Source organism: Oratosquilla oratoria, chromosome 16 (assembly GCF_046742065.1).
Source record: "Oratosquilla oratoria isolate Oo_2021 chromosome 16, ASM4674206v1, whole genome shotgun sequence".
NCBI lineage: Eukaryota > Metazoa > Arthropoda > Malacostraca > Stomatopoda > Squillidae > Oratosquilla > Oratosquilla oratoria.
In genome coordinates, this window is record NC_134792.1 from 65,736,485 (window position 1) to 65,761,446 (window position 24,962).

General features: G+C 38.1%; 1 protein-coding gene across 13 annotated transcripts in view; it reads left to right on the forward strand.

Moving 5' to 3' along the window:
- The window catches only part of LOC143034090 (uncharacterized), a 797,079-nt gene that overhangs the window by 766,881 nt on the left and 5,236 nt on the right, over positions 1-24,962 (forward strand). The window contains exons 5-15 of one of the 13 annotated variants that reach the window (XM_076200017.1): positions 3,706-3,819; positions 4,803-4,859; positions 6,172-6,325; positions 7,922-8,082; positions 10,928-10,984; positions 16,393-16,555; positions 17,010-17,120; positions 17,836-18,007; positions 18,660-18,929; positions 20,995-21,175; positions 22,101-22,274. In XM_076200017.1, coding sequence (XP_076056132.1) covers positions 3,706-3,819; positions 4,803-4,859; positions 6,172-6,325; positions 7,922-8,082; positions 10,928-10,984; positions 16,393-16,555; positions 17,010-17,120; positions 17,836-18,007; positions 18,660-18,929; positions 20,995-21,175; positions 22,101-22,274 — 1,614 coding nt within the window. The remainder of the gene's footprint in view (positions 1-3,705; positions 3,820-4,802; positions 4,860-6,171; positions 6,326-7,921; positions 8,083-10,927; positions 10,985-16,392; positions 16,556-17,009; positions 17,121-17,835; positions 18,008-18,659; positions 18,930-20,994; positions 21,176-22,100; positions 22,275-24,962) is intronic. The other 12 variants (XM_076200019.1, XM_076200020.1, XM_076200018.1 and 9 more) reach the window with 12 other exon arrangements.

The following is a 24,962-nucleotide window of genomic DNA, read 5'->3' on the forward strand; positions in this document are numbered from 1 at the left end:
CTCGAGGAGGCATAAATGTAGAAATCGAAACGTGGTACGGCCAAGGACTCGAACCTGCGCTAGCACGTGACAAGTGATAGTGACTTAACCGATTGCGTCACAAGATATATATATATATATATATATCCGTGCTTAACTCGGAACCCGTAAAAGTGGCGGGATGCCCCTCTGTTTCTGGGCACCTCATCTTATAAACACATCACTAACCCTACCAGTCGCCTTCCTGTAATTAGGAAATTCCATAGTCAGCAATTAGTGCGTCAGTGGTATAGCCAACCATCAACTCAGATCTTAGCTGGGGTTTGTGTCGAGTAATATCTGTGACCTTTGCTTAATTTGATGCCGAATTTAATGTCAGTTGTTTTTTGTTTTGTTTTTGTTTTTTGGAGGAAGATAGGCCGTGTATAACGTAAATGTTTACCCTCTGTTGTAGTAGATAGTGTCTTGGCCTGATAACTCAGCAGTACCGAGATCGGACTCCACTCAGGACTTGAAAATCATCACAACATTGCAAGCCGTAACCCTCTCTCTTGGATAAGAAGGCTGTGTAATCCGCCATGGTCTTGGATCACGTGTTGGATTCGTGATCGACAGCTACTACCCTCCCGGAAGAGAGCTCAGAGCTCGTACGAGTGTATGACCGATCTGTGGGTAATGTTGTGACCTTACTTGCACAAACGCCCAACTCCCCGCCCACGAGAGTTGGAGTAACTGCTTGCAGCGCAGCGATACTGAAATTAATCAGCCCTGGGCGGGATTCGAACTCGGATCGCTGTAGAGGCAGCCGCGAACGCTACCACTGCGCCGTTGAGTGTGTGTGTGTGTGTGTGTAAGTTCACAACATTACTCATACTAGGCCATACGAGGTACGAAGCTTTCATTCAGGAGGATAATCGCTGTCACTCACATGACGGGCACTTGATCTAAGACCATGGTGAACTTCACACACACACACACACGCTAAATCTATTGAGAATTTGCATTGCGAACTTTCAGTTCAATGCACAGGACTCTGAAATTATCATAATTTTAAATACTTAAATCATTATTCCCTGAAATCGGGTCAGAACCGATAAAGAATTGTATTTTTATCACTAAAGTCGTTAAAACAAAGCTACTGGGCATATCAGCGCAATTTGTAAATTGTTATTCCCTATCTGCAATCTTATCGCTTCATAACGAGGTACAATGATAAAGCATTAGGGCCAGCAAGATATTTTTTTCTCAATCAGACTGATTTAATGTTTATCTGTGATTCACCATTGTCTTATATCATGTACTGGACTCGTGATCGACAGCTCTTACCCTACCGAATGAGACCTTCATAGCTTATATGGCTTGAACTATGAGTAATATTATGACCTTTTACACACAATTTTCTTCAAACTCTGGTCGAAGTCCACGCTCGATACTGCTGATTTTGCAAGCGATGACATTACCCACTACACTAACAAACCGCGCGTGTATCCTAAGACTATTTTAAACTCCAGCCAAATTTCCGTAGTAGAAAATCAGTCTCGTTAAAAAATTCAGCGCAAGGTAACTACGTAGTTTGGTCCATTTCAATATGTTAAATGTCAAGGTAATAGAATACTACTAAGAATAAAACAATAAACATTATATGATTACAAATAATATATTCCCAAAACTGACAAAACAGTTCAGCATCAAACGAATTTTCTTGTTTTACGTATTTTTCAATTCGCTTGTTTAAAGAGAAACATACACAAGCTTCCTTTGTGCATTTTGCACCTGTTTTGGTACGCAGTATTGCATGTGTGCGCATTCATTTAATTGCAGTATACCGAAAAGGAGAACATTTTAGATATTCGATTTAATTTTATTGTATACAGAAATGGAGAACACATTTTAATGCATTTTATTGTGGTATACAGGAAAGAGCTACGCTCGTGGGATCCTATCTCTTGTTCTCTAATTATCATACCTAATTTTTATTATATATAAGGTTCTGGCTTCGGCTATACCGTATCAATAGCAATCCGCACAGAACATAAAAATAGAAACCCCCATTGATCTAACGTCACCAGTTATTGTGCACAGGAAATCCCATGCGGACAAACAAAACTCTACGCCTCGCTACACAATTCATTTTCTTGTAATATTCATATTTATCATCAGTTTTGACGGGATCCGACTTTTCAAAATGCCAGCCACTAGACACTGCTGTCATCAAGACTCTCCATCTTGGCTGTCATAGTGACTCACGTTATGAGGATGGACTGCATATGAAAGGCGTTGGACTCGTTTTCCCAAACCACATTTGGACTTGGAAAAGGGAAAAATGTCAGCGATGGGTTTGAGTGTGTGGAATGGAAGATTTTAGGTGATTAAGGGCCTACTTATGACCACCCACATCCCATTCCTGCCCTCTTAAACCCAGAGCAGGATATTGCACCAAGCACTGAAGCAGTACAAAATTGTCCAATTCAAATATGGTTTATTCATTCATTGTCACTTACAGAGCCTCGGAGGCTTAGGTATTGGTTGGTTAGGCCTAGGCCTAATGACAATTATCAATATTCAACTTGACTCTTAGGTTGACAGTTCTGTGCAGATAGTTGTTGACTTTGTTTGCGTACCAGTTATCATTGTCGACTGATACAGCCAATCTTCTGTGAACACCTGCTCCGACACAAGATTTCACCCTAAAAATTTTAAAGAACAAATTTTGAAAAATCAATGACTGACAAACTAAGTCTAGGAAAGCAGTATACACACACACAAGACACATACATGTACCATGCTTGTTTTGAAACAAATTTAGCATCCCAGGCCTAACATACCTAACCAAATTTATAAAATTTGAGTTTGGCGTAACCTATGCAATATGCATTACATAGCATGCCATCATTAGGCCCCTGTAGACTGCGGCCTGTACTTAGTTGAATTAAATTAAACACTGATAATGTATCACCTTCAAAGCCTTAAAACTGCAGTGACTGGGTAATGCAATACATGGAAGAACTTGAAACAATTCCTAGACATGATAGAGAAAAGACCAGACTGGCTAAATGATGCATGGAAAATAGACTGTACCTTTCCACAGGCTCGGCCTTATTTTCACTAATTTTTAGTCCTTGACACTCCAAACAATGTGTGAACTGAATATTGGAACAACTGTCAATATGTTGAATGTCGATCTTCGCCCAAGGGACGTCATCCTCATATTAATAGAACCTTTGGAAACGGGTTGTATGTTGCCAATGTTAACTCTTTTCATTTACAAAATGCATTGAGTTAGTTCACATCATTCAGGCACCTAGTAGTTTGCCCAACATCCGATAGAGAGCTTGGTAACTGTGATGCCAACTATGTGGTTTCCTATTGTGCTGAAAGTTTACACATCTACAGGAAAAATTGTACAGTATTTGTCTACATCCTTCAGATGTCGTTTCCAATTGTGTGCATACATTTATACATTTACATAGTTCAAGATATACTACAACTAGGAACTGTAATCATAGGGTCATGTCTATTTGCCACTCATCAAACTTTGCCTTAAATTTGTTTATGGTATTGGATTATATTTTCACCAGTATCATCTTCAAGGATTAGAATACTCTGAAAGTTCTATTTTTAATATTTGCCCATAGATTTTATGATTATATGAATATACATATATAGTTAAGTATTGACTATAACCACATTATTTATGACATAGCTAAATTTATTTCTCTTTTGCAGGCATTCTTCACATACTTGTATGGCATCAGCATCCTATTCTTGTTGTATGTCTTCTGCTACCTATTATCCGACTCTGCTCGGGAACGCACTCCAAAGAAACCCCAGGTCTATATGGTGAGATTATGTTGAGGTGGGATTCTCGCTTAGTTTGCACATTAACAACCTTTGGTTTATCGTTAACTTCTGGTTTTGTTCTTGGGGCCTAAGTTGACATTGGATAACTGGAAGGGATGGAAAAAAATAATGAATAACACATTGGGAGGGAAGAAATATATTTTAGTAAATAGGTGAGACCGTTTTGCCTTATTTGGTTTTATTTATTTAAAAAATCTTTAGTTTATTTGAGTTTGTTCTATTAATTTTATTCCATATTGAGTTCCAATAGGTTTATCTTAGCTGTAAATTATTATGAAACTAAAAGTTAGTTTAAGACTAAGTTAAGGTAACATCCGCATTTTGTATCACTCGCTCACTTCATCATCCTTTGAGTTGTGTTCATTTCTATAGTGGTTCATGCACTCACCCTTGCACAATCTTTCCTTCTTTCTCACTCTGTAGTTTTGTAGCTTGATTGACTTTACTGTAGTTTGTCAAGTAGCCTAGTTCAAACTTCACTTGAATATCTTTCCATCTTTCCAGTAACAGTTACGTTTCAGAAGTTTTATTTATGATGAAATATCTATGTAATGATGAGGTGAGATTGATTACACATGAGATTTATAAATAATTTTTTTTTCTGTGTTCAGTAGTATGAATAGTTGTTTGAACAATGTTTGGTACTCTATCAAAATCAGTGTTTACATGTTGATGCTTAAAATCGGTAACAAGACAGTAATAACTTTTTCATACGAGCAAAGTGCAGAGAGCCTGAAATCTGAAAGATAACCTCCCAGTCATGCCTTGTCTACTATGGCTGTCATTTCCCGTGCGACTTGCCTTCCTTACTTGCTGGGGCCTCTCTTTTACCCATATGGTCTACCCCAGGCCTTTCTGTGGTCTATCATTACCCATATGGTCTGCCTTTGGCCTTTGCTGAGGCCTTTCATTAACCAATATGGTATACCCTGGGCCTTGCTGACGCTACTTTGTGCACACAGGGACACCATTCGGGTCAGTACAATGTGTCCGAGTATGAATATTACGCATACAATGAGGTGAGTCCTAGGGTCCTTTTGACGACCAATTCTGCACTCTAATAATGCGCCTCCATTGCTCGCATGTCCAGACAGCACCTGCCCCTGATCATTTTTTGCCTTAACCCTTGTGATGTAGATTAGTAAAAACAGCAGAATGTTGTAGCTAGACCTGCAGATTTGTTTGTTTTGACCCAGCTAGGTCTAGGAGGCTGATGCTAAGGCTAGATTGCTTGTTATAATCTGTATAAGGATGTTGGGATGTTGAGAGAGCAATGTGCTGAGGACAAAAGGAAAACGTTGTGCATGCAGCTGCCCACACAACTGCACCACTGCATTGTGTTGTCTCTCAGAACTCTGCTGTCAAACTGTCCAACATGCTGAACATAATAATGTGGTAGGCAATCAAGTAACCAGGACAAACCTTGCTTCCCCAACCATCTTCTCATTTTAACCAATGCATCAGCACACTAAACTAACATGATGAAACAGGGCTGCTGCAGTGCTTGATACATATATATATATACAAAATCAGGTTGTAGGCCAACAGTGGAAGCAGCACCAAGAACAGCAAGAAATTTGCATGAGCTGTGTGGCACCTGTTTGTGTTTTGCAATGGGACACTGAGCTGCTTACCTATGTAGACGCATCAGGTCTTCAGTCTCACCTGAGCTGGAAGCCAGTCTTTGCTGTGATAGGACCAACTTGTTCAAACTTATACCAAGTTCAGGCAATTTAATATTCTACATAACTGCTGTTAAATATCTTTATAAATGATCATTTATTCATGAAATACAGATGTTCAAGAATTAATAGTAATTATAATTTATTAGAGTATACATAGTAAACTGTTAGATTTTGAAAACTGAATAGCAGTGGTTTGAGTTTAAAAAAAGAATAATACTTTAATTTTTTAGGAATGCATGTTTTGATTAGATTAGTATTCTTTTGTTGTTATAATTTTTTTCACCATTGTCACAGTTTCACATCTTCATACTTTCTAAAATTCACACTTAATAATATTAATATATATATATGGTCACTGTAAATGGGATACAGTACTACTTTTCATCACCTACTAATTACACCTTTTAGTTTCAAATTATTTTGGAATGCACTCTTTATTTCACTCCTTAAAGTATTACATCTAAATTTCCTGCCTAATGTCAAAGACCTTTAATATCACCAGTTCTTTTGGTTTTGTATTTTATTCATGTTTAATCACCCCATCCTCCATCCATTTTCACACCATCTCAGTCTTGCCATACCTATGGCGGCTTATGATAAGTTTAATTAAGCGAACAGTTGCAACTAAGTGAGCACCTCCGACTAGGGGGTCTTGCAGAAGGTGCGCCGTCCCGAGGGCGTCCCTGATGGATCCCCCACACAGGAGAAACTCACTGCCTCCACTACACGTCTACGAAAGCACAAGACTTCTATCAACAACCACAGTCACGGATCCTTCTTCCTTCGTATCGGAGCCATTGGTATGTTGGTGTGCCTCATTTGGGTAGTAATGTGTGTGATTCATTACATGAAACCCCACAATATCGTTGACCTACCCCACATGTAGAAAGTACACACCCCCAGGCTTTAATTGCTATCATTTATCATTGAGTATTGTGTGTGATGAAGTAGTAGTGCTTTGAGTTTACATTAATTATTTAGTTTCTTTTTTCATTAGTATCTGCTGTCCAGTTCCCCTTTTGGCCAGTGATTTCCACCTAGGCTTTATTTTTTGAATTTGATTTTTTGAAGTAAAAACATAGTAGAGCCCTCCACGCATGCCTTGTGTCATGCACGGCAACAAGTAGTTCATATCCTCACTCACCAACGTGCCTTATGGGCTTTGCCTCACGCCCCATAATACCCAAATCTCTCCACCTGCATTATAGCAGTTGTACTATGTATTACAAATGAGGTCTGTATTATGCAACCAAACATAGGAAAGGACTGTTGGGAGTTGTACTCCTAAGCTGAATTACTCATGTCTCTTGCTAGTGATCCCAAATGCAAATATGATCAAATGGCCAGTAACTAGGTTTTCAGATTGTGTGTTATGTGTGTGTGATACACTCATGGACTTCCCAGTGTCTGGTGTGACTCTTGGGTATTGAGTGTTATTCTGCTCTCTCTTCCCTGCCAACTTCTAGGAATATTGGGTTAGTAACAACCACTTGTTGCATGCTGGCTAGACCCACACTATAGCGTATGCCAGTCTCTTTCCTGTCTCTTAGACTGCATTTCACCTTCCAATAAATTTGATGGCCTGGCTTGGTTTAGTTCTACTAGCTTTTAATTCTAACCCTCATCGTATTTATTCAATTCTTTAGATTGTGTTAGATGTATGATGTTATCAAAATGTGATTGATATAATGGTTCATAGAGATAGAGAAATGACTTTCTATGTTACTCATGCTAGGGTGGTGTGACTAGAAATCCATACCACAGGGCTTTACATGATATGAAAAGAGCTAAAATTTAGTCATGAAATAGCGGTGTTGGTTCAGCAGTAATGACCGCAGCAGTGCAGCTACAGCAGCAGCAGCAGCAGCTTAAGAGGGCCTAGACTGTAGTGGTTATGAGCGGCACTTGTTGTTGTGTAGTTATTGTTTTGTTTTCCCCCTTCTCCTTGTATTTTCATTTGTATCCCTTTCTCTTACTTGGTTTGTGCTCCTTTATCTCTAATCCCAAAATAATACCATGGTAGATGAAGATCCCTTCCTGTTAACCTTTTCAAATTCCTTTACACTATGCATTTTTAAAGAGAATGAGAAATGTTTTGATCTGTTTTTGTATAGATCATTGCACCTCAGAAAATTTTTTGGTAGTCTCTCAATTCTTATTTATTTATCAATTTTTTCCCTCTCTTTTGAAAATTGTGAACAATGATCTGAATTATCCCATTATGCTTTTCTGTATGATTTATTATGATTTTGTATTCAAAGTTTACAACTAGACCAATATTATTTGATAAAGTAAGTGCTTCATTAATATTTCTATTACATGGGTGCTCCATTGATTTAATTTTATACCATTGCTTCACTTCACTGGGTGATGATGAAATCTTTGCTTTGTGGCAGCGTTTGGTCTTGGGACGATGATCTACAATGGACTAGAGTTTGGCGTGTTCTTCGAGATCCCCATGTCTTCTCCATGCTACCAGATCTTGCGTGGTGTCAACCCTCTCCTGCAGCTTGTCTTCACCTTCATGCAGATGTACTTCATCTTCATGAATGCTAGGGTGAATATTATGCAAAATACCTGTGTTACTCCTCATCACAATTTCCACACATGCACAAAAATGCATCATTATATAAAGGACCACATATTCTATTGCTGCTTGTAGACCATAGTCCTCTTCATAATCTAAATATTTATGCAAAAGTATATCCTTGTGTACCAAACCAGACACCCATGCAAAAACCAGTTAGGTTAACATGTATCTTATTTTCTTTCAGTGTACTAATTACAGTATACATACTCATAAATCTATATTATGATCTAACAGACATAAGATTAATATTCAATCCTTATGTGAGTGCTTATATTTATCTTATTTTTACTTGTATATAACATACTTCATAATGTTGCCTATGGATGCATTGTTTGTAACTTAGTATGGTTTCATAAATTATGTAGTTACCTGTTTTCTACTGCCTCTTTCTACTGCCCTTCTTAAATCTCTCCCTTACTACCTCAGTGACTACCCTTTTTGAATAATATTGTCTTCAAGGATAGAAACACTGGTTATTGCTGACAAAATGTTAATGTATGAAGTCAGTTGCTCTTGATGATAATTGTAGCCTTGCATTTCACTAACTGGAAACCCACAGCACCTGGGAACGGTCATTGTGCCCTCCCGTAGATCTCTTTGGGAAAAAACTTTGGACTCTTGTATTTGATGTATTAGTGCAGGACTGTTTATATGTTCATGGACATGGAGAAATGGACTGAAAAGCTTTCTGGAGTGTATTACAAATACATGGAATAGAGGTAATCTGTTAAATGCAGTAAAGTTTTTTACAATATCAGAAGGGCATGAGTGAATGTTTTGAAGTGAATGAGAACCTGTGGAAGTTATGTGCTGTTGCCATAGTTGTGCAACATGTATAGGGTGGTAAGATGTACATACACATGATAGGTAGGTAGAGATTTAGAATTGGTGGGTGGGAATGGAAGTACACGGGAAGTGAACCAGTTCTTCTATGCAGATGACTGCAGTTGTGTCAGATTATGAGAGGCTGGAGGAGTGAGTGATTGAAACTGGAAGGACATGAGAGAAGAGAAAGTTATGAATGAACATGGACAGAATTAAATGACATCAACATCCTCACCCTCATGCAGAGGTCTTGTCATGAGGGGCTGACACTGTCACTAGACTAAGGTCAATATACTTCCTCCACAATTTCTCAAAAAGAAAGCTGAGAGACAGTGATTGCTCCCCTTCTCTTACTACTGTTAGTGATATAAAAACAGTCCCAGACAACAAACAAGTCCAACATTTCTTCCCAAAGACATTTGTGGGAGGGCTTGAGGACTTGCCAGACACTGGAGCGGCAAGTTTTCAGTCATTGAAAGTGAAGGGAATAATTATAATAGCAAGACCTTTCAAAAACTGCCCAAAAAAAATCAGGTTACATAGATAATAAGACGGATAGTAATCTATCTTTTATTATACTTTGTTAACTGATATAATGAAACTAATAGCACCATCAGACAATTTTTTCATGTATGATTTCGGACACCTGTATGCCATAATTTGTATATAACCCAGCATGTATTATAGTTGTGGGTCAATGTATTACTATTTCTCAGACTTCATCTATCTTTGCTTTATCAACATTCAGTTTTGTAATTACATACACATGTATATAAATATAACCAAAAAAATCAATTTTCCCTTTATATGAAGCATAGCTGAGCTGAAGCATATCCATCCTACACCCTTCCCACAACAATTAAAAGAAAAAAAAAATGTATTTGGTGTCCCTCTTAGATCTTCATGTATAAAGGATCATTCCAATCCCCTACCACATTTCCACATTCTGAGGCAATGCAGCAAGACATAGCACTTCAGTAGGAGGGTCAGCCAGTTGCAACTGATTCCCCATAAATTTCAGCTGTTAGGACTCCCTGTTATATTGTCTATGACCTGAGCAAATGTGATGGGTTACAAAGATGACCATTCATCTACAAGGATTAGGGGCCAAATTTATAAAAGATTCTAACCCCTAAGTCTAGACATACATACATACATATACCAAGGCTTTTTCCCCCTTACAAGGGAGGTAGCCAAAAAGGAAAAGGCATAAAATCATTCCCACCCATTCCATCCCTGAATACACTCCACACCCCTCCACCCTCCCTCTCATCTTAGCACAAAAAAGTAAAAAAGAAAAACTCAAGACATAAATCTTCAAAATGGTAGAGATTTTACCTAAATCCCTATGTCGGCAACCTAAATGCTTATGTCTAGAATGTCTAGGTAAAACCTCTGCCATTTTGAAGATTTATGTCTAGACTTAAGGGTTAGGATCTTTTATTAATTTGTCCCCAGAGTTATTTTGGAAGAATGAGTAGTTACATAGAATAAAATATCCCTAAATTTTTTGTTTTATAACTTGGTATATTGAACTTCTACATTTTCAAGTATCTTAGATTTTCAATTATTTATCATCATTTAATACTCAGAAAAACAAATTTATTTATAGAACAGTCACTAGTATTTCTACAAGTTATTTTGAGAATGTAGTGAAAGCTTTAAAGACATTAATTCAATTGTTCAGTAGACCAAAAAACTGTTGTAAATAGACAGGGTATTTTTTATTTCTTTATCTTTATTACTATTATTATGTTTTAACTGGGTTGCACCATCTTGTATATAAATCATAGATTTCTGCATACCTTACTCTAAAGATAATTTTCACAAGGCACAAAAGGGATAGGACAGTAGTTGACCTGCTCTATCCTGACCATGTTAAATTTTGCAACTTGTATTTAACATTTTCAGTAAAAATTTTATATCTAATTTTTGTAATGGTGTCTATAATCTATATTGACACTTTATTATTGATAAAATACTATAGATACAGTTGGAACCCCCCAGTGTTTACACGTATGGGACGGAGGCCATTGTGAATACAGTACGTGTTTTTTTTTTATTTTGGAGTGTAAAGAATACCGCTTTCACTAATACTTTCCAAATTTCATAACATGTGTTTTACACACAAATCTGTATTAATTTTAGCGTTGAGAATTATTTTAAACTAATGTCCTGAATATGGCTAAAGACTTTTGTTAATGTTAGTTATATATAATTGATGGGCAGACTCTAAACTGATACTTCATGTTGCAGGAACTCCATCCACTTTTTCCAGAAAACCAGCAATGCCCAATAGCTTCACCCATAGTTCTTTTAATGAAAATAGATTAGGTCATGATCTATACTAGGTATAAGTGGGGCAGTAGAGGAAGGAGTGGACAATGTCGTCTTTGTAACGTGAACATGAAAATAATGTAGTCTTGGATAAGGTTCATTATATTATGGTAATGACATAATGCTTTTTAATATGGAGAGATGTTGTGTGACTTGTGACATGTGATAGTAATGGATGAATTACTAGATCACATGGTTATATCCTTCATGGAGTAAGGGAGAATGGATAGCTTTGCTAGTGGGTAGGTATCAAGTATAACTACTTCCATGTTCTGGAGAAAAGTGTCACCTCAGATTATCAGTCAAGACAAACCCTTAAAAGAGCTGCATAGACAGGTTTCCAGAACAAAGGAAGTGCTGGATGATGGAGACTTACTCCATCTTGGGTCTGCCCTTCAGTTTAGCAAAATTGTTTGGAGTTAGTTGAACAGTGATGTACTAAACATAAGTTTAAGTTTAGATTGAAGCACAAAATAGTGCAACAAAGCACCATGGCGTGAGAGTGTGCATGAAAGTTCTTTCTTAATTTATAATAGTTCTCATAGTATCCTGGTTTCATATTGATTTTGGTGATAATGTACCAGATGACTGACCAACCCACCAATGTAAATTTGAAGAATGATATTTATGATCCATAGGACTTTGTTGCAAATTATGTGCTTATAAAGAAAATGGATATCTTTCATATATATCGTTCCTCTCGTATTCTCTTTTCATCATTGTTACATAAGACAAGCATGGCCTGAATAACTGGTTTTTCACTGACGTGCACTATTTCTTACTGACAAAATACTTGTACAATATTCCTCAAATCTACATCTACCTTTTTCTGTGGTGATGCTTTTTGTGTTTGTGTGTGATGAAAATTTCCCTACTGTAGTTAAATATTTGTCATTATGTGTAATATTTCCAGGACATACGTGTTTTTATTTTTATCTTATTGTTCTACCTAGAAATATAATTTCTCTAAAAGACTTTACCATAACTGCTTCATTACTTAGGAAGCCAGTGTCTTGCATATCTAGCCTATACATTCCAGTGATGTATTCCAAATGCACTACTTTAACCTTAGATATGTTATATGAATGAGGTGTAAAACAAAGAATTTAGTGGCCACATTCATAAAACAAGAACATCAACAAATGTTACAAGGCTAGTTTTAGATAGCATTTAAATGGGATGGAATGAAGGGACTAAGAATTCACTTTATTTTACTCATACAAAAAAGTCAAGGCATAAGATGGTCTGGGCTCTGATCAAAACCCTAGAAATTGGATTATTAAATGTGCATGGATGTGGTACAGATTAGATCAAAAGGGGTAAGATTGGTAGTACATTTGTGACAAGAAAGATGCATGTGTTAGTGCTGAGTAAAATTAAAGTGAAAGGGGTGGGGTGAGAGGGAAAGAGGTGTAGCATTGGTAAGTGATAAGATAGGTGCACAGTATTTTTTTTTTTTTTTTTTTTTTTTTCCTAACTGTAGTATACAGGAAAGGAGTGTCACTGAGGATAATGTGGGCAAAGGTTAGATTGAGAAGAGAGATATAGGGATTTATGAGTGCATATGGCCAATACTTCCCTAATCTTGCCTCCTTGTGGATGAAAGGTCATTCCTGTACCCCACCCACTACTTTAACATTTCCTTCTCTAAATACATCCATTCTTTTTCTATTTCCACTATACCACAACTCACTACATACCATATATATCTCTCAGTTTTTCCTGGTATATCTTTTCCCATTTCATTTTACTCGCCTTCAGCTCCTCTCTGCCTCACTTCTGTTGTTTCCGTATTTCATTCATCCTCAATCTCCCTTCCACTATTCTTCCTCCTCAGGTTACCTGGGAGCTGTGAGTGTCTTGCAAGAAAAATATGGGGAAACAGATTGATTGAATGAACATGTTTAAATCCAAAAATCTTCCAGTCACCTTTTTTGGAAACCACTACATAATTCATTAATGCTTTCTCACCTACTTGCCCACCAGCCACCTTGGCCATGTATGCTTACATACATCTTTCTTCTTAAATACTTTATGTACCACCATCAATTCTTTCAATGTACATCTTTAACATTGTCTGTTCACTTTTGCTCCTGGCACATCATACTTCCTAACTTTTCTTTTCATTGGTATATTTATTCAAACAATTAAATACGTCAATACAATTACATTAACACTCTTTGCAAAACTCTCCACAAATTCATTTAATTTGTTCTCTCTTCACTTTTCTCACTACCAGAGCCATATGCATTTACAAATACACATACAACTCAACCTATTGTCATTTTTCATCAAATTATACTTGATAACACTTCCTGCCATTCAGATGCTCACACCTCATCATTAAATAACAACTACTCCTTCCCTTCCCCACCAAATACTTCTGAATCTTTACCTACCACACTTCTAAAATCAGACTCACCTTTCCCTTTCATTTTAGTTTCACTCTATACTAACACATCCATTTTACTTCTAACAAACATACCACCATTCTCCTTTTTTGCCCTTACTTGTTCCACATCTGCACACATGAGGTGTGAGAAAAAACAAACAACACTTTTTTCTCATAAAAGTTTTATTGCAAATTCCACAGAGAAATTACTCATTGTCCCTTTCAAAGTAATTCCTCCCAAAGTTAATGCACTTCTGTATTTGCTTGTGCCACTCATGGAAGCATTTGGCAAAGTCCTCTTCCTTAAGTGCCTCAGCTCCCTCATCACAGTGGCCTTGATCTCTTCTACAGAGGCAAAATAAGTTCCTTTCAGCACGGTGTTCAGCCTGGGAAAGAACCAGAAGTCGCACAGTGTGAGATCTGGGGAATAAGGAGGGTGGTCAAGAGCTGTGATATGTTTGTTGGCCAAGAACTGCCTCGCATTGAACACAGTGTGTACGGGCACATTGTCATGGTGGATCAGCCACAACTTGTCTTCCCACTAAGCCTGCTTGCATGGAGGTGATTGAGGACCTGCTGGTAAAAGTGCTGGTTGACTGTCTGACCCTTAGGCACGAACTCATGATGAACCACCCCCTTCTGGTCAAAGAATGCAATCAGGATGACCTTGGTTTTTTATTTGAACATGTGTGCCTTCCTGGGTCTGGGTGAAGCTGGAGTCTTCCACAGTAGGCTTTGTATCTTGGTTTCCAGGTTGTACTGGAAGACCCTGGAAGACCCAATTTTTGTCTCCTGTGATGACCTGACCAAGGAACTAAGGATCTTCACTGATCTTCTTCAGCAAATCTCAACTAACATTGACCTGATGCTCCTTCTGGTTGTCCAACAGAAGCTTGGGCACCATCTTGGTGCACACCTGAATCATCAGCTCTTGCACCAAGATGGTCTGTGCTGGCTCCCTGTTTAGACTGAGTTCCTCCACTAACATCTACACTGTCAATATGCAATCACTCCACACCAGCTGGCTCACTTTGTCAATGTTCTCAGCCATCTTCATCGTGAAAAGCTGCCCTGGACTTGGGGTCATCCTCTACCTCCTTGCAACCACTTTTGAAGTGTTTGTTACACTCAAAGACTGCAGCCATAATATCACATCTTCTCCATAAACCTCTTTGAGAAGTTTGAGACACTGTTGGGCCCTTCCCCAACTTGATCAGATTCCAATTTTATTTTTTGCTTCATGTTTGTGCCACCTCCAGTTCTGTGACAAAGCATAACAGCAGTGTGCTACAGAGAAGCCTGAAAAAAAGACAAAGAGTGAGAGAAATTAATTATATTGTGCAACACAGTGACATAAGCAGTCAGCCAACTGGCATTGAGTCATGGACGTGGTTGCCACAATCTTGTTTCTTTGTTGTCACATCTTGTATAGACCCACTTACTAGAGTTCTGATTGGAGTCTTCCTCCCAGACCCTCTTTTGCCTTGAGTTTTTGCAGACACATGCACACACACACATACATATATATATATATATATATATATATATATATATATATATATATATATATATATATATATGTACACACACATATATATTTATGCATGTGTGTGAAGTGGGTGTATAATTTTACTTAGCTACCCTACTTACATACACCAAAGGATTGTTCCCCCTTACCAAGGAAGTAGCCAGATATATATACACATGTGTCTGTATGTGAAGTGGGTGTAAACCTTGACTTAGCTACCCTATTACATACATATATCAAGGGCTCTTTCCTCCTTACCAAGGAGGCAGCCAAATTCAGAAAGCATAATTCCACTCCCACCCATTTCATTCCTACCCATTCCACTCCCATCCACCACCCCTCCCTCCCTCTCATCTTGGTTCCTCAAGGATGATAAGTTATCTCTCCATTTCCCCCATCACCCTGGATCAGAAGCAATGCAGCGAGACACAGCATATCCACAGCAAGGCTGCTTCATTTAATCAGCAACCCTCCCCTCTCTGTCCCCTTGTTCAGAAACAATGAAGATGGGGGGAAATCCCTTTGGACTGCATCAAAATATCATTCATACATTACCACTCATTAACCATCTCCCCATACCCCACCCACTTCCATTCATCACAGTATCATCAATACACAGCCATTTGCCACTCACCTCTATCTTCTGCCTTCTCCCTTCCTTTCTCAACAGACATTCCCCTCTTGCTCAGTACCCTTTTCACCCCATCCATCCATCTCATCCTCGGTTGTCCCCTCATCTTCATCCACCACTCCATTCCACACTCCTGTTACTAATCTTTCTTCATTCATCTTTCCATGTGTCCAAACCATCCCAATACTCTTTCATCAACCCTCTCTGCCATCTCCTTTTCCACCCCCACTCTCCTCCTCACCTCCTCGTTTCTAACTCTATCCAGCCTTGTAACCCCTACCATACTTCTTAGACATTTTATCTCAAGCACATTTAAACTCTTCCTCTCATATGTTCCATGTCTCTGCCTTACAAAATGCTGTTGGCACAGTCACCCCTTCATACAATCTCCTCTTAGCATCCATTCCCAAATATGTATTTCTCATTACACTTTTTTTAATCTTCAAGGGACTTCTCTCAATCTACAATCTACAAGCTACCCTACTTACCAGAGGGAAAGGGCTAAATTATTGTTGTTGTATCTCTTAAGCCTTATTCAACATTTCTTGACGCTTTTCTTTACAGCTGAATATTCACAAGTTCAAATTTCTTGCACGTTTTGGACTGATGCACATTGTGGCTACTAATCTTTGTGTGTGGGTACGCACGCTGGTCCGTGAGAGCCTGAAAGAAATCAATGAATTTAAGATGGCACAAGGACAGAATGGAGAGGACTATATGATTTTGGGTAAGTAACATTCCTCCAGCTTTCTATGTTTGAAGATGAATATAAACAAAGTGGGATACAGTTACAAAATTTTATGAATAATTTAATAATTACTCTTTCCTCTGCTCTGTGTAGCATGAATAGAAAACTTATAGAATATAATTGTTAAATTTGACTAATATGACTACATTTCTCATGCTGTAGAGGATATAGATGTCATGTAACAACTAACTGAATTTCTCATCTTTTTTCTCATCTTTGGTGATAGTTGCCCTTCACCCGACATAGCTCTAGGTCATTTCTTCTCTCCTTAGTGCTAGTTCTCTCACTCTCTTTTTATCTCGAATGTTTGGTAGTAGTGTTCTTAGCTCTTGCAAGAAGTTTAGTAATGAGAGCTTTGATCTAACACTTGCCAGTGACTGCACAGATGCTGTAGTTGCTTACCTTTTCATTATCTCCCTCAAATGTCAAACAGAGGGAATCCGTCGGGCTCTGGAAAACCGAGGTCTCTTGGGTCCAAACAAGTACCTCTATAATCTGGATGAATTCGTTGAAATGCAGGAATTTAATGAAACGAGCCAACAGGGTATGTCATGTCCCATAAATGGTTTGCGGCTTGGCTTTATTATTGCCTTTCTTTACTCTCTCCTTTTGTTTTTCCTGAGTATGCACCTGTTTTTTGCTGCATTTTAAGTTACCTCAAGCTTGTTTCAAAGAACAGGCTGAGATTTTTCACCACCCTTGGTAAGCAAGGTCTTATTTTCCTTTATTATTCTTTTTAGCTGATGTTGTTTGGTGACTATTGCATGTAGTGAGGACTTTTTTTAAAGGAACTTCCTGCAACCTTCTTTATTTATTCCCATTTCTTTTTGCATGTGGAAAGTATCATCCCTGTTCATCTCCACCATTTTACAGGTGGTCAGGTGAATGCAAGATGAAGATGCTATTTGAACCAACTATTTTTATTTAAATCATTAATGATTATGTTTTTGCTGGCATATTTAGTATTGTTTGGGCAAAGTTAGAAATGTTGTGCAGAAGCAGTTTGTAAGACTGTAACTGAAGCAGTGCAGTCATGTATATAATGTAAATACCAGTACAATAAATTGACGTTATTAATTTAATGGTTGTGTATGTGATTTTGTTCATAAGATTGTGAATCATGCTAACTCATAACATAGTGCTATGAAATAAATTTTCCCATGAAATTAACAAGTTGCCAAGAAATAAGGTCATTGTAAAGTTATGTAATATTTTTAAAATGTAATACATAATTCTAACAATGTATGGGACTCTCGCAGCTGGATGGGTGTCAGAAGAGGACATCTTGAACCGCACCTGTGAAAGAGTGGAGATCATGGGCACCATCGTCTCTGACTCCGCTCCCTACCTTTACCCATTCATCATTGAGTACTCCCTCATTGGGGCTTCAGTTCTCTACATCATGTGGAAACATATTGGCCGCAATCCTAGGTATGATGCTGTGCATTGTCTATGTTAGTCGTTTACTTTTTGTTTCTAGGAAGTCGTTTGAGAGTTAAAGTAGGTTTCCTGCTCATGGGCATTAGTGGGCTTGTTAAATGTGATTTGTTGTGGCATGGGCTCTTTTGTAACCTCTTAATCTGTTCATGTTGAGTATGAAAACAAGTTAAGCTTTAATATCAATGGATCATCTATGTAGATGTTTTGATAAATGCTGTATGGTGGTTTGCATGGGACCAGATTAATCTTTTTTAACAAATCTTGACTGAGTATGGAGGCATGAATTAACTAACAAATTATGTATATATACTGGTAACTATATATACTTAATTTTTTATAACCATTTGATTAAGCACTTGTTATATATACATACTTATTAACATTATACATTTGCATTTCTATATTATGACTGTGCTTTGCACATCTTGTTCGTAATTAATACATAGTGTAAATATGAATACTAATAACATGCTTGAATTCTTGTAAAGAATATGACATTGTTAAACATGGCTGACTTGGTACTTGGTAGAATTTAATGTTGTAATGATTGTTACTGCATGAGTATGTAACCAGACTCGGTGTTTCTTTTGTTTATCTGAAACATTGCAATTTGAAAGACTATTACCCCCAACCCACCTTCCAGTTTTCCATCCAGGTTCATCTACGACCCCGAAATTGCCGATGGTGCATCAGTAGCTTCACGCCGATGCCACTCGCGGGTGGACTGCGTAGGGGCCAGCAAAGGTCTCTTCTGTGGTCTGCTGGTCCTTGTGGCTGCGCTCATCTGCCTCATCTTATTCTTTGTCCTCATCAACCGTGAGGAACTCAAGATGCTTGCCATTTACTTGGCAGACTGTTCCCATTGCGGCATCATGTTCTTCAGTGTCATTGCCATGTTCATTGGATTTGTTAGGTTAGTTTCCACGGCAATGTTTTGGTGAATTTTGTACATACATAAGGTTAAATGGGGGGAAAAAAAGATGGAGTCCATGAGCATTGCTCCAGTCCTATACACTACAAGTAGGTAAACACACACCTACATACACATGACTCAATGGCGCAGTGGTAGCCTTCGCAACTGCTACAGCAGTCCGAGTCCGAATCCCACCCAGGGCTGAAATTATTTCAGTATCACTAAAGGGTGGGGAGTTGGGGGTGTGTCTGTGTGTAAGGTCACAGCATTACCCATAGATCGGTCATAAATGAGCTTTCTTCTGGGAGGGTAAAAAAAAATTTTGATCACAAGTCCAACACATGATCCAAGACCATGGTGAATCACACACTAAGAAGATATAGCCCAGGCTGGAAAAGTACATGAATTCAAATCTAAATATGATAATTGAAAATCAAGGATATAAATTAAGTTGGAACTGTGCATGAATTTGAGGCAAGGTATGATAAATTGGAAAGTAGGAGATGGGAGGCTCCTTTCCTGTATACTACAGTTAGGCGTGTGAAAAATACACACACAAGCGGGATAAGAAAAAACAAGAGGACATGAAAAGAAACTCAAAAAGGATAGTTATAGAAGAGATTGTAAAAGAATAGTTTCCCACACAGAGTGGTGGGTACTTGGAACAAATTGGATGAGGAATCAGTGTGGGCTAAAACTATACAAGAATTTAAGAATAAACTTGATGCTGAAAGATACAAAGACAGGTCACTATGAGCATAGCTCCCTTCCCATATAATACAACTAGGTAAAAACACATACACACACACACATATAAGGAAATTAGAAAGAATCCAAAGAGCAACAACAAAGATGGCCCCAACACTTTCAAAATTAACATATGAACAAAGATTGTCTAAACTGGAACTACCAACCCTGGAACAAAGAAGAGAAAGAGATCTATTGGCCATTTATAGAATCATGAAAGGCATGGAAGTCCTTGACAGAGAAGACTTATTAAAGTGGGATAAAAGAAAAACAAGGGGACATGAAAAGAAACTCAAAAAGGATAGTGATAGAAGAGATCTGGAAAAAAAAAAATTGGTTTTCCACACAGAGTGGTGGATGTCTGGAACAAATTGGATAAAACAATAGTGTGTGCAAACACCATACAAGAATTTAAGAACAAACTAGATGTTGTGAGATACAAAGATGGGTCACTACGAGTATAGCTCTCCTTCCCATATAATACAACCAGGTAAAATACACAGATAGAAATTCATAAGTACATAGAATGGCTTAGAAGGTAATATAACCCAAGCTCAATCAATACATGAGTTCAAATCTAAATATGATAATTGGAAATCGAGAATACATGAACTTGAAGCTAGGTATGATAAAAAATTAACAAATAGGAGACAGGACCCAACAATTATTTCTCCTTTCCTGGATACTACAATTAAGTAAATGCAGGTACACACACACAAACATACTAGCTTGCTGGTGTGATGGTATTGCATTCAGCTGCAAACTCAGCAGTCCGAATTAGTCCACACCTAGGGCTTAAAAACATTACAAACTGGTACCTCATCTCTGGTAGGCAAGTTGTGGGTATGTGTGCGTCACAGCATTACCTATAGATTGGGCTATGTATGAGCTCTGAGCTCTCATCTGGAAGGGTAATATATGTCAGTCATGTGGCCTACAGATAATTCAAGACCATGGTGAATTAGCACAGTCCTTCTTTGGGTGACCAAGTCAAAACTGCTACTTATTCACCCCTCCAATCTTGGGAACAATGAGTTACCTTGCCCCCACTGAACCATATTAACAGTATATTTATTTGATAATCTGAACACTCAGTGTACAGTGCACCTATACAGATTGTATAATGTTGTATATATACTTACAAATTATTACAGTTTCATTATCTTTTCCAAGATAATTTGTATATGTGCATATCATTCCAATACTTTTGTACTATTTTATACATACAGAACAGAATAAACTCACCACCCTATATATCTCCCACATATACTGAAGCATAATCATATGTATAATGATTGTACATCTTTGTTTTCTTTAGGGTTCGTCAACTCAAGTTCCATGGAGAACGTGAGGAGGAATTAGACGACATCCTCCTGATGGTCTCCGCTTTCGGGCTTTTCTCCTATGCTGTTTTTTCAGTGGTTGCTGGTTCACTGTCGGCATTTAAGCACGAACCCAACCTCCTTGTTATGGTCACCGGGATACTGTCTGTATTGCAGGTGCGTCCTTCATTTGCGTATCTTTTACTTTAAAACCTCAACACTTTCATGACTGAGGAAGCAATTATGTAGATGATTAAAATCCTAACCAGTAATCCTAATCAGAATCTGAAGTGTTGTATATATATACTTACAGGTTATTACAGTTTCATTGTCTTTTCAAGATAATTTGTATATATGTATTCATATTGTTCCAATACTGTTGTACTATTTTCTTGAAAGTGGACTATTTTATGTATACAGAATAGATTGAGGGTTTTAATTTAAATAGTTCACAGGTCTCTTACTTCTATGTTTACGTCCTGTCAGATATACAACATGCCTTGTTCAGACACACACAAAACACATTCCACCTGTACAATAAATCCTTCTTGGCCAGATAGTCTAAGGAACAACAACCCCTCTGTGTATCCACTAAGATATGCCACAACATGTCTGGATGAGGGCAGGCCATGTCTGTATGGCAGAAGAGAACACATCCTCAGCCATCAAATTTCCATAAAGATTCCCCCCACCTAGTTTGGGGTGGACTTCAGTACATTATGATAGGTAGCAATTAACTAGATTTCTTTAACCCTAGTAAGGAATGCAGTTTCCAATTGGATATATGCTTGAGGTGATATTGAGTTTCACGGTCACTTGCGTCCATAAAAATTGCTATCTGGCAATTATATTTATTTCAGTTAATTATTATTCATTTATACATGTATAGGTACTAGAAATCTTATTTTTGTTCTCCAATATGATAAAGTTTCAATAAACCAGGTTTCAATTTCTCTCTCTCTCTCTCTCTCTCTTTCTCTTGAATGATGCTAATTGGATACAGGTTTTCCAGTAACATATCAAAATGGGATGTATTTCTTACTTGCGTCAATAATTGTTCAAAGGTAAAGATTACAGTTTTAAATATATTTTTTTTTAACAGGTGATCATCCAAATGGTGTTCATCAAAGATGTGCAGAGACGTCAGGTGTCTCTTCCCGAGCATGAGCGCACAAAACCTGGCCGCCAGATTGTCACCTTCCTGCTCATCTGCAATCTCACCATGTGGGTCATCTATACATTTGAAACTCAGAAGGTTGAAGCTAATCCAGTTCAAGTAAGTACATGGCTCCTTCCCCTGGGGAAGTCAAGGTGCACACTCTCCCTTAATCCATCCAACACCCATTTGTTGATGAAGGGTGATTCTTGTACCTTGCCCACTGTCTGGATCAAAAGCAGTACAAGACACAGCACATTTACTCTGTAGATAATTGGTGAAGGTAATCTAAGTTACAATATATGTATATATATATATATATACTTTTACTACATAAGGGGATAGAGGAGTGGTCACTGATTAACTGAAGTGGCCTTGCTGTGGATGTGCTGTGTCTTGCTGCATTGCTTCTGACTTAGAACAGTGGGCATGATGCAGGGATGACCCATCATCTATGAGGAGCTAAGATGAGAGGGAAAAAAGGGTGGTGGATGGGAGTGGGTACTTGCCTTTTGAGTTGGCTACCTCCCTTGTAAGGGGGAAAAAGCCTTTGGTATCTAGATATATAGATAGTTCACCTTTAATGATCACTCAAAGAATATCTATCTACAAAGAGCTTTTTCCCCCCTACAAGGGAGATAGTCAAGTCAAAAGCTTGTACCTACTTCCACCCATTCCACTCCCTACCACCACCCCTCCTCCTTCTTATCTTAGATTCTCATGGATGACAGCTCATCCCTGTATCCTGTCCACTCCGTCCCCTCATGCAAGGCAAAAGAAGATGGGGAGAAAGTATGAGTATGAAGAATACGAGATTGATTAAATTAATAGTTTTGCTGCATTAATTCTGTCCTGGGCAGTGAATGGGGGATGGGGTGACCGTTCATCCACAAGAAGTCAAGACAACAAAAGGGTGCATGTAAGCCTTGGGCTTGTAGCATTCTTTAAATTAATTTACCCAAATTTAGATGTTACAGTTTTATTGCATGTCCAAGCCCACATTTGAATGGAAATGTTAAAGAAGTTCATGAAAGAATACAACATTAGCAACTGGATGTGGCCATCATCTAAGTTACCAGAAGAGGCTGGATTACACCATCTCGGATAACTTTCCAGGATGGAACACTTCACCCCATACTATTCAACACATAATGGAAGACTGCATTGTACACAATTATTCTTGCCAACAACACAATATACATTCTATAAAGGATTTGTGGGAAAACCTTGTTCCAGCCATGGCATTCCTCAGGGAGATAAAATTGATTGGCCAGACAGTCTAGGGAATAACAACAACATTAGCAGCTTCATCATTAAGGAGGAAAGGGACCTTCTGGTATATGTAGTTGTCATTTTCAAGATGATTATCAGAGTGATACATATACCACAAGGTCCTTTCCTCTTCATGAGGGAGATGGCTGGCCAAGACAACCCACCTCTCACCCATTTGTATTTCCTAGCTTCACTTCACTTAAAGAGAGGACAGAGAGGGGGTTGCCAATTAACTGAAGCATCCTTGCTGTGGATGTACTGTGTCTTGCTGCATTGCTTCTGAAACCCGGACAGTGGGCAGGAGACAGGGATGACCCTTCATCCATGAGGAGCTAAGATGAGAGGAGGAAGAAGCCCCTTCGTAAATAGATATAAATAGATAGACTTCAGTTTTCTCTCTACCAGGACCGTATGTACTTGCTAAAGCCTATATCCCCATCCCAACTTCACGTTCATCCACATTATGGTTGCCATTGTCCTTAGTGTTATTATCAGCATGATAATGACAATGATAATTATCCTTACACTTTTCACCAATATCATTATGACAATCATGACAGTGGCACTGACCATTAGTTTGTAAATAAAATGTACTAAAATCAAATCACAAGCATAAGCTTGAGACAAAAATAAACTCTTGCTTGTCTACAAATAGTTCATCAAAACCATACTTGACTATGCTTTCACATTATTCTAAACAATCAGGAATACAAACACCTACAACCTGTAGAGAAGAAAGTAGAATAAAAGAATGCATGGTGCACCTAAACCACTCCAATAGAACACCTGCACACAAACCAAAATCCTCCTCATATGAAAGTACACAGTTTATGCAAGAAATTTCAGCTCATCTCTTTACATCACACAGACAACTGAACAAGAGAAAGTGTGCGTGTATGTATTTACCTAATTATAGTATACAAGAAAGAAGCAATGCTTGCTGGATCCTGTCTCCTATTCTCTAATTTTTTATCATACCTAGCCTCACCTTCATGTACAGTTCCAACTTAATCTATATCCTTCATTTCTAATAATCATATTAAGATTTGAACTCATGTATTGTTTGAGGTTGGGCTATATCACTTTCTAAGCTATTCCAAGTATTTATGCATCTGTATGGAAAACGAAATTTATTCTCATCTTTTCTATCTTAATTTGCTCCCATGACCTCTTAAAACCCTTACATCTTTAATCACGATATCTCTTTTGTCACTGCAGTCTATCCCCTTTAGTGACCTGAATACTGTAATCATATCATCTCTTTCTCTTTGATCTTTCAAAGTTGGCAGAGTCTTTCCTTGTATGGTTTACTTGCCAGACTGGGGACCATACTACAGGTTTGTCATATGTGTGCAACTGAAACGCAGGGGGGACGATGTTTGAATATTTGGCTACCTCCCTTGTAAGGGGGAAAAAGCCAGGTGTGAAAGCGTTGGATGCTCTCTGTATGGGAGATGGGTATAGACTGACATGGGGGCAATGTCGTTCTCCTTACACAGAAGGGAGACTGCCATGCCATACACATGTATGAAAGAA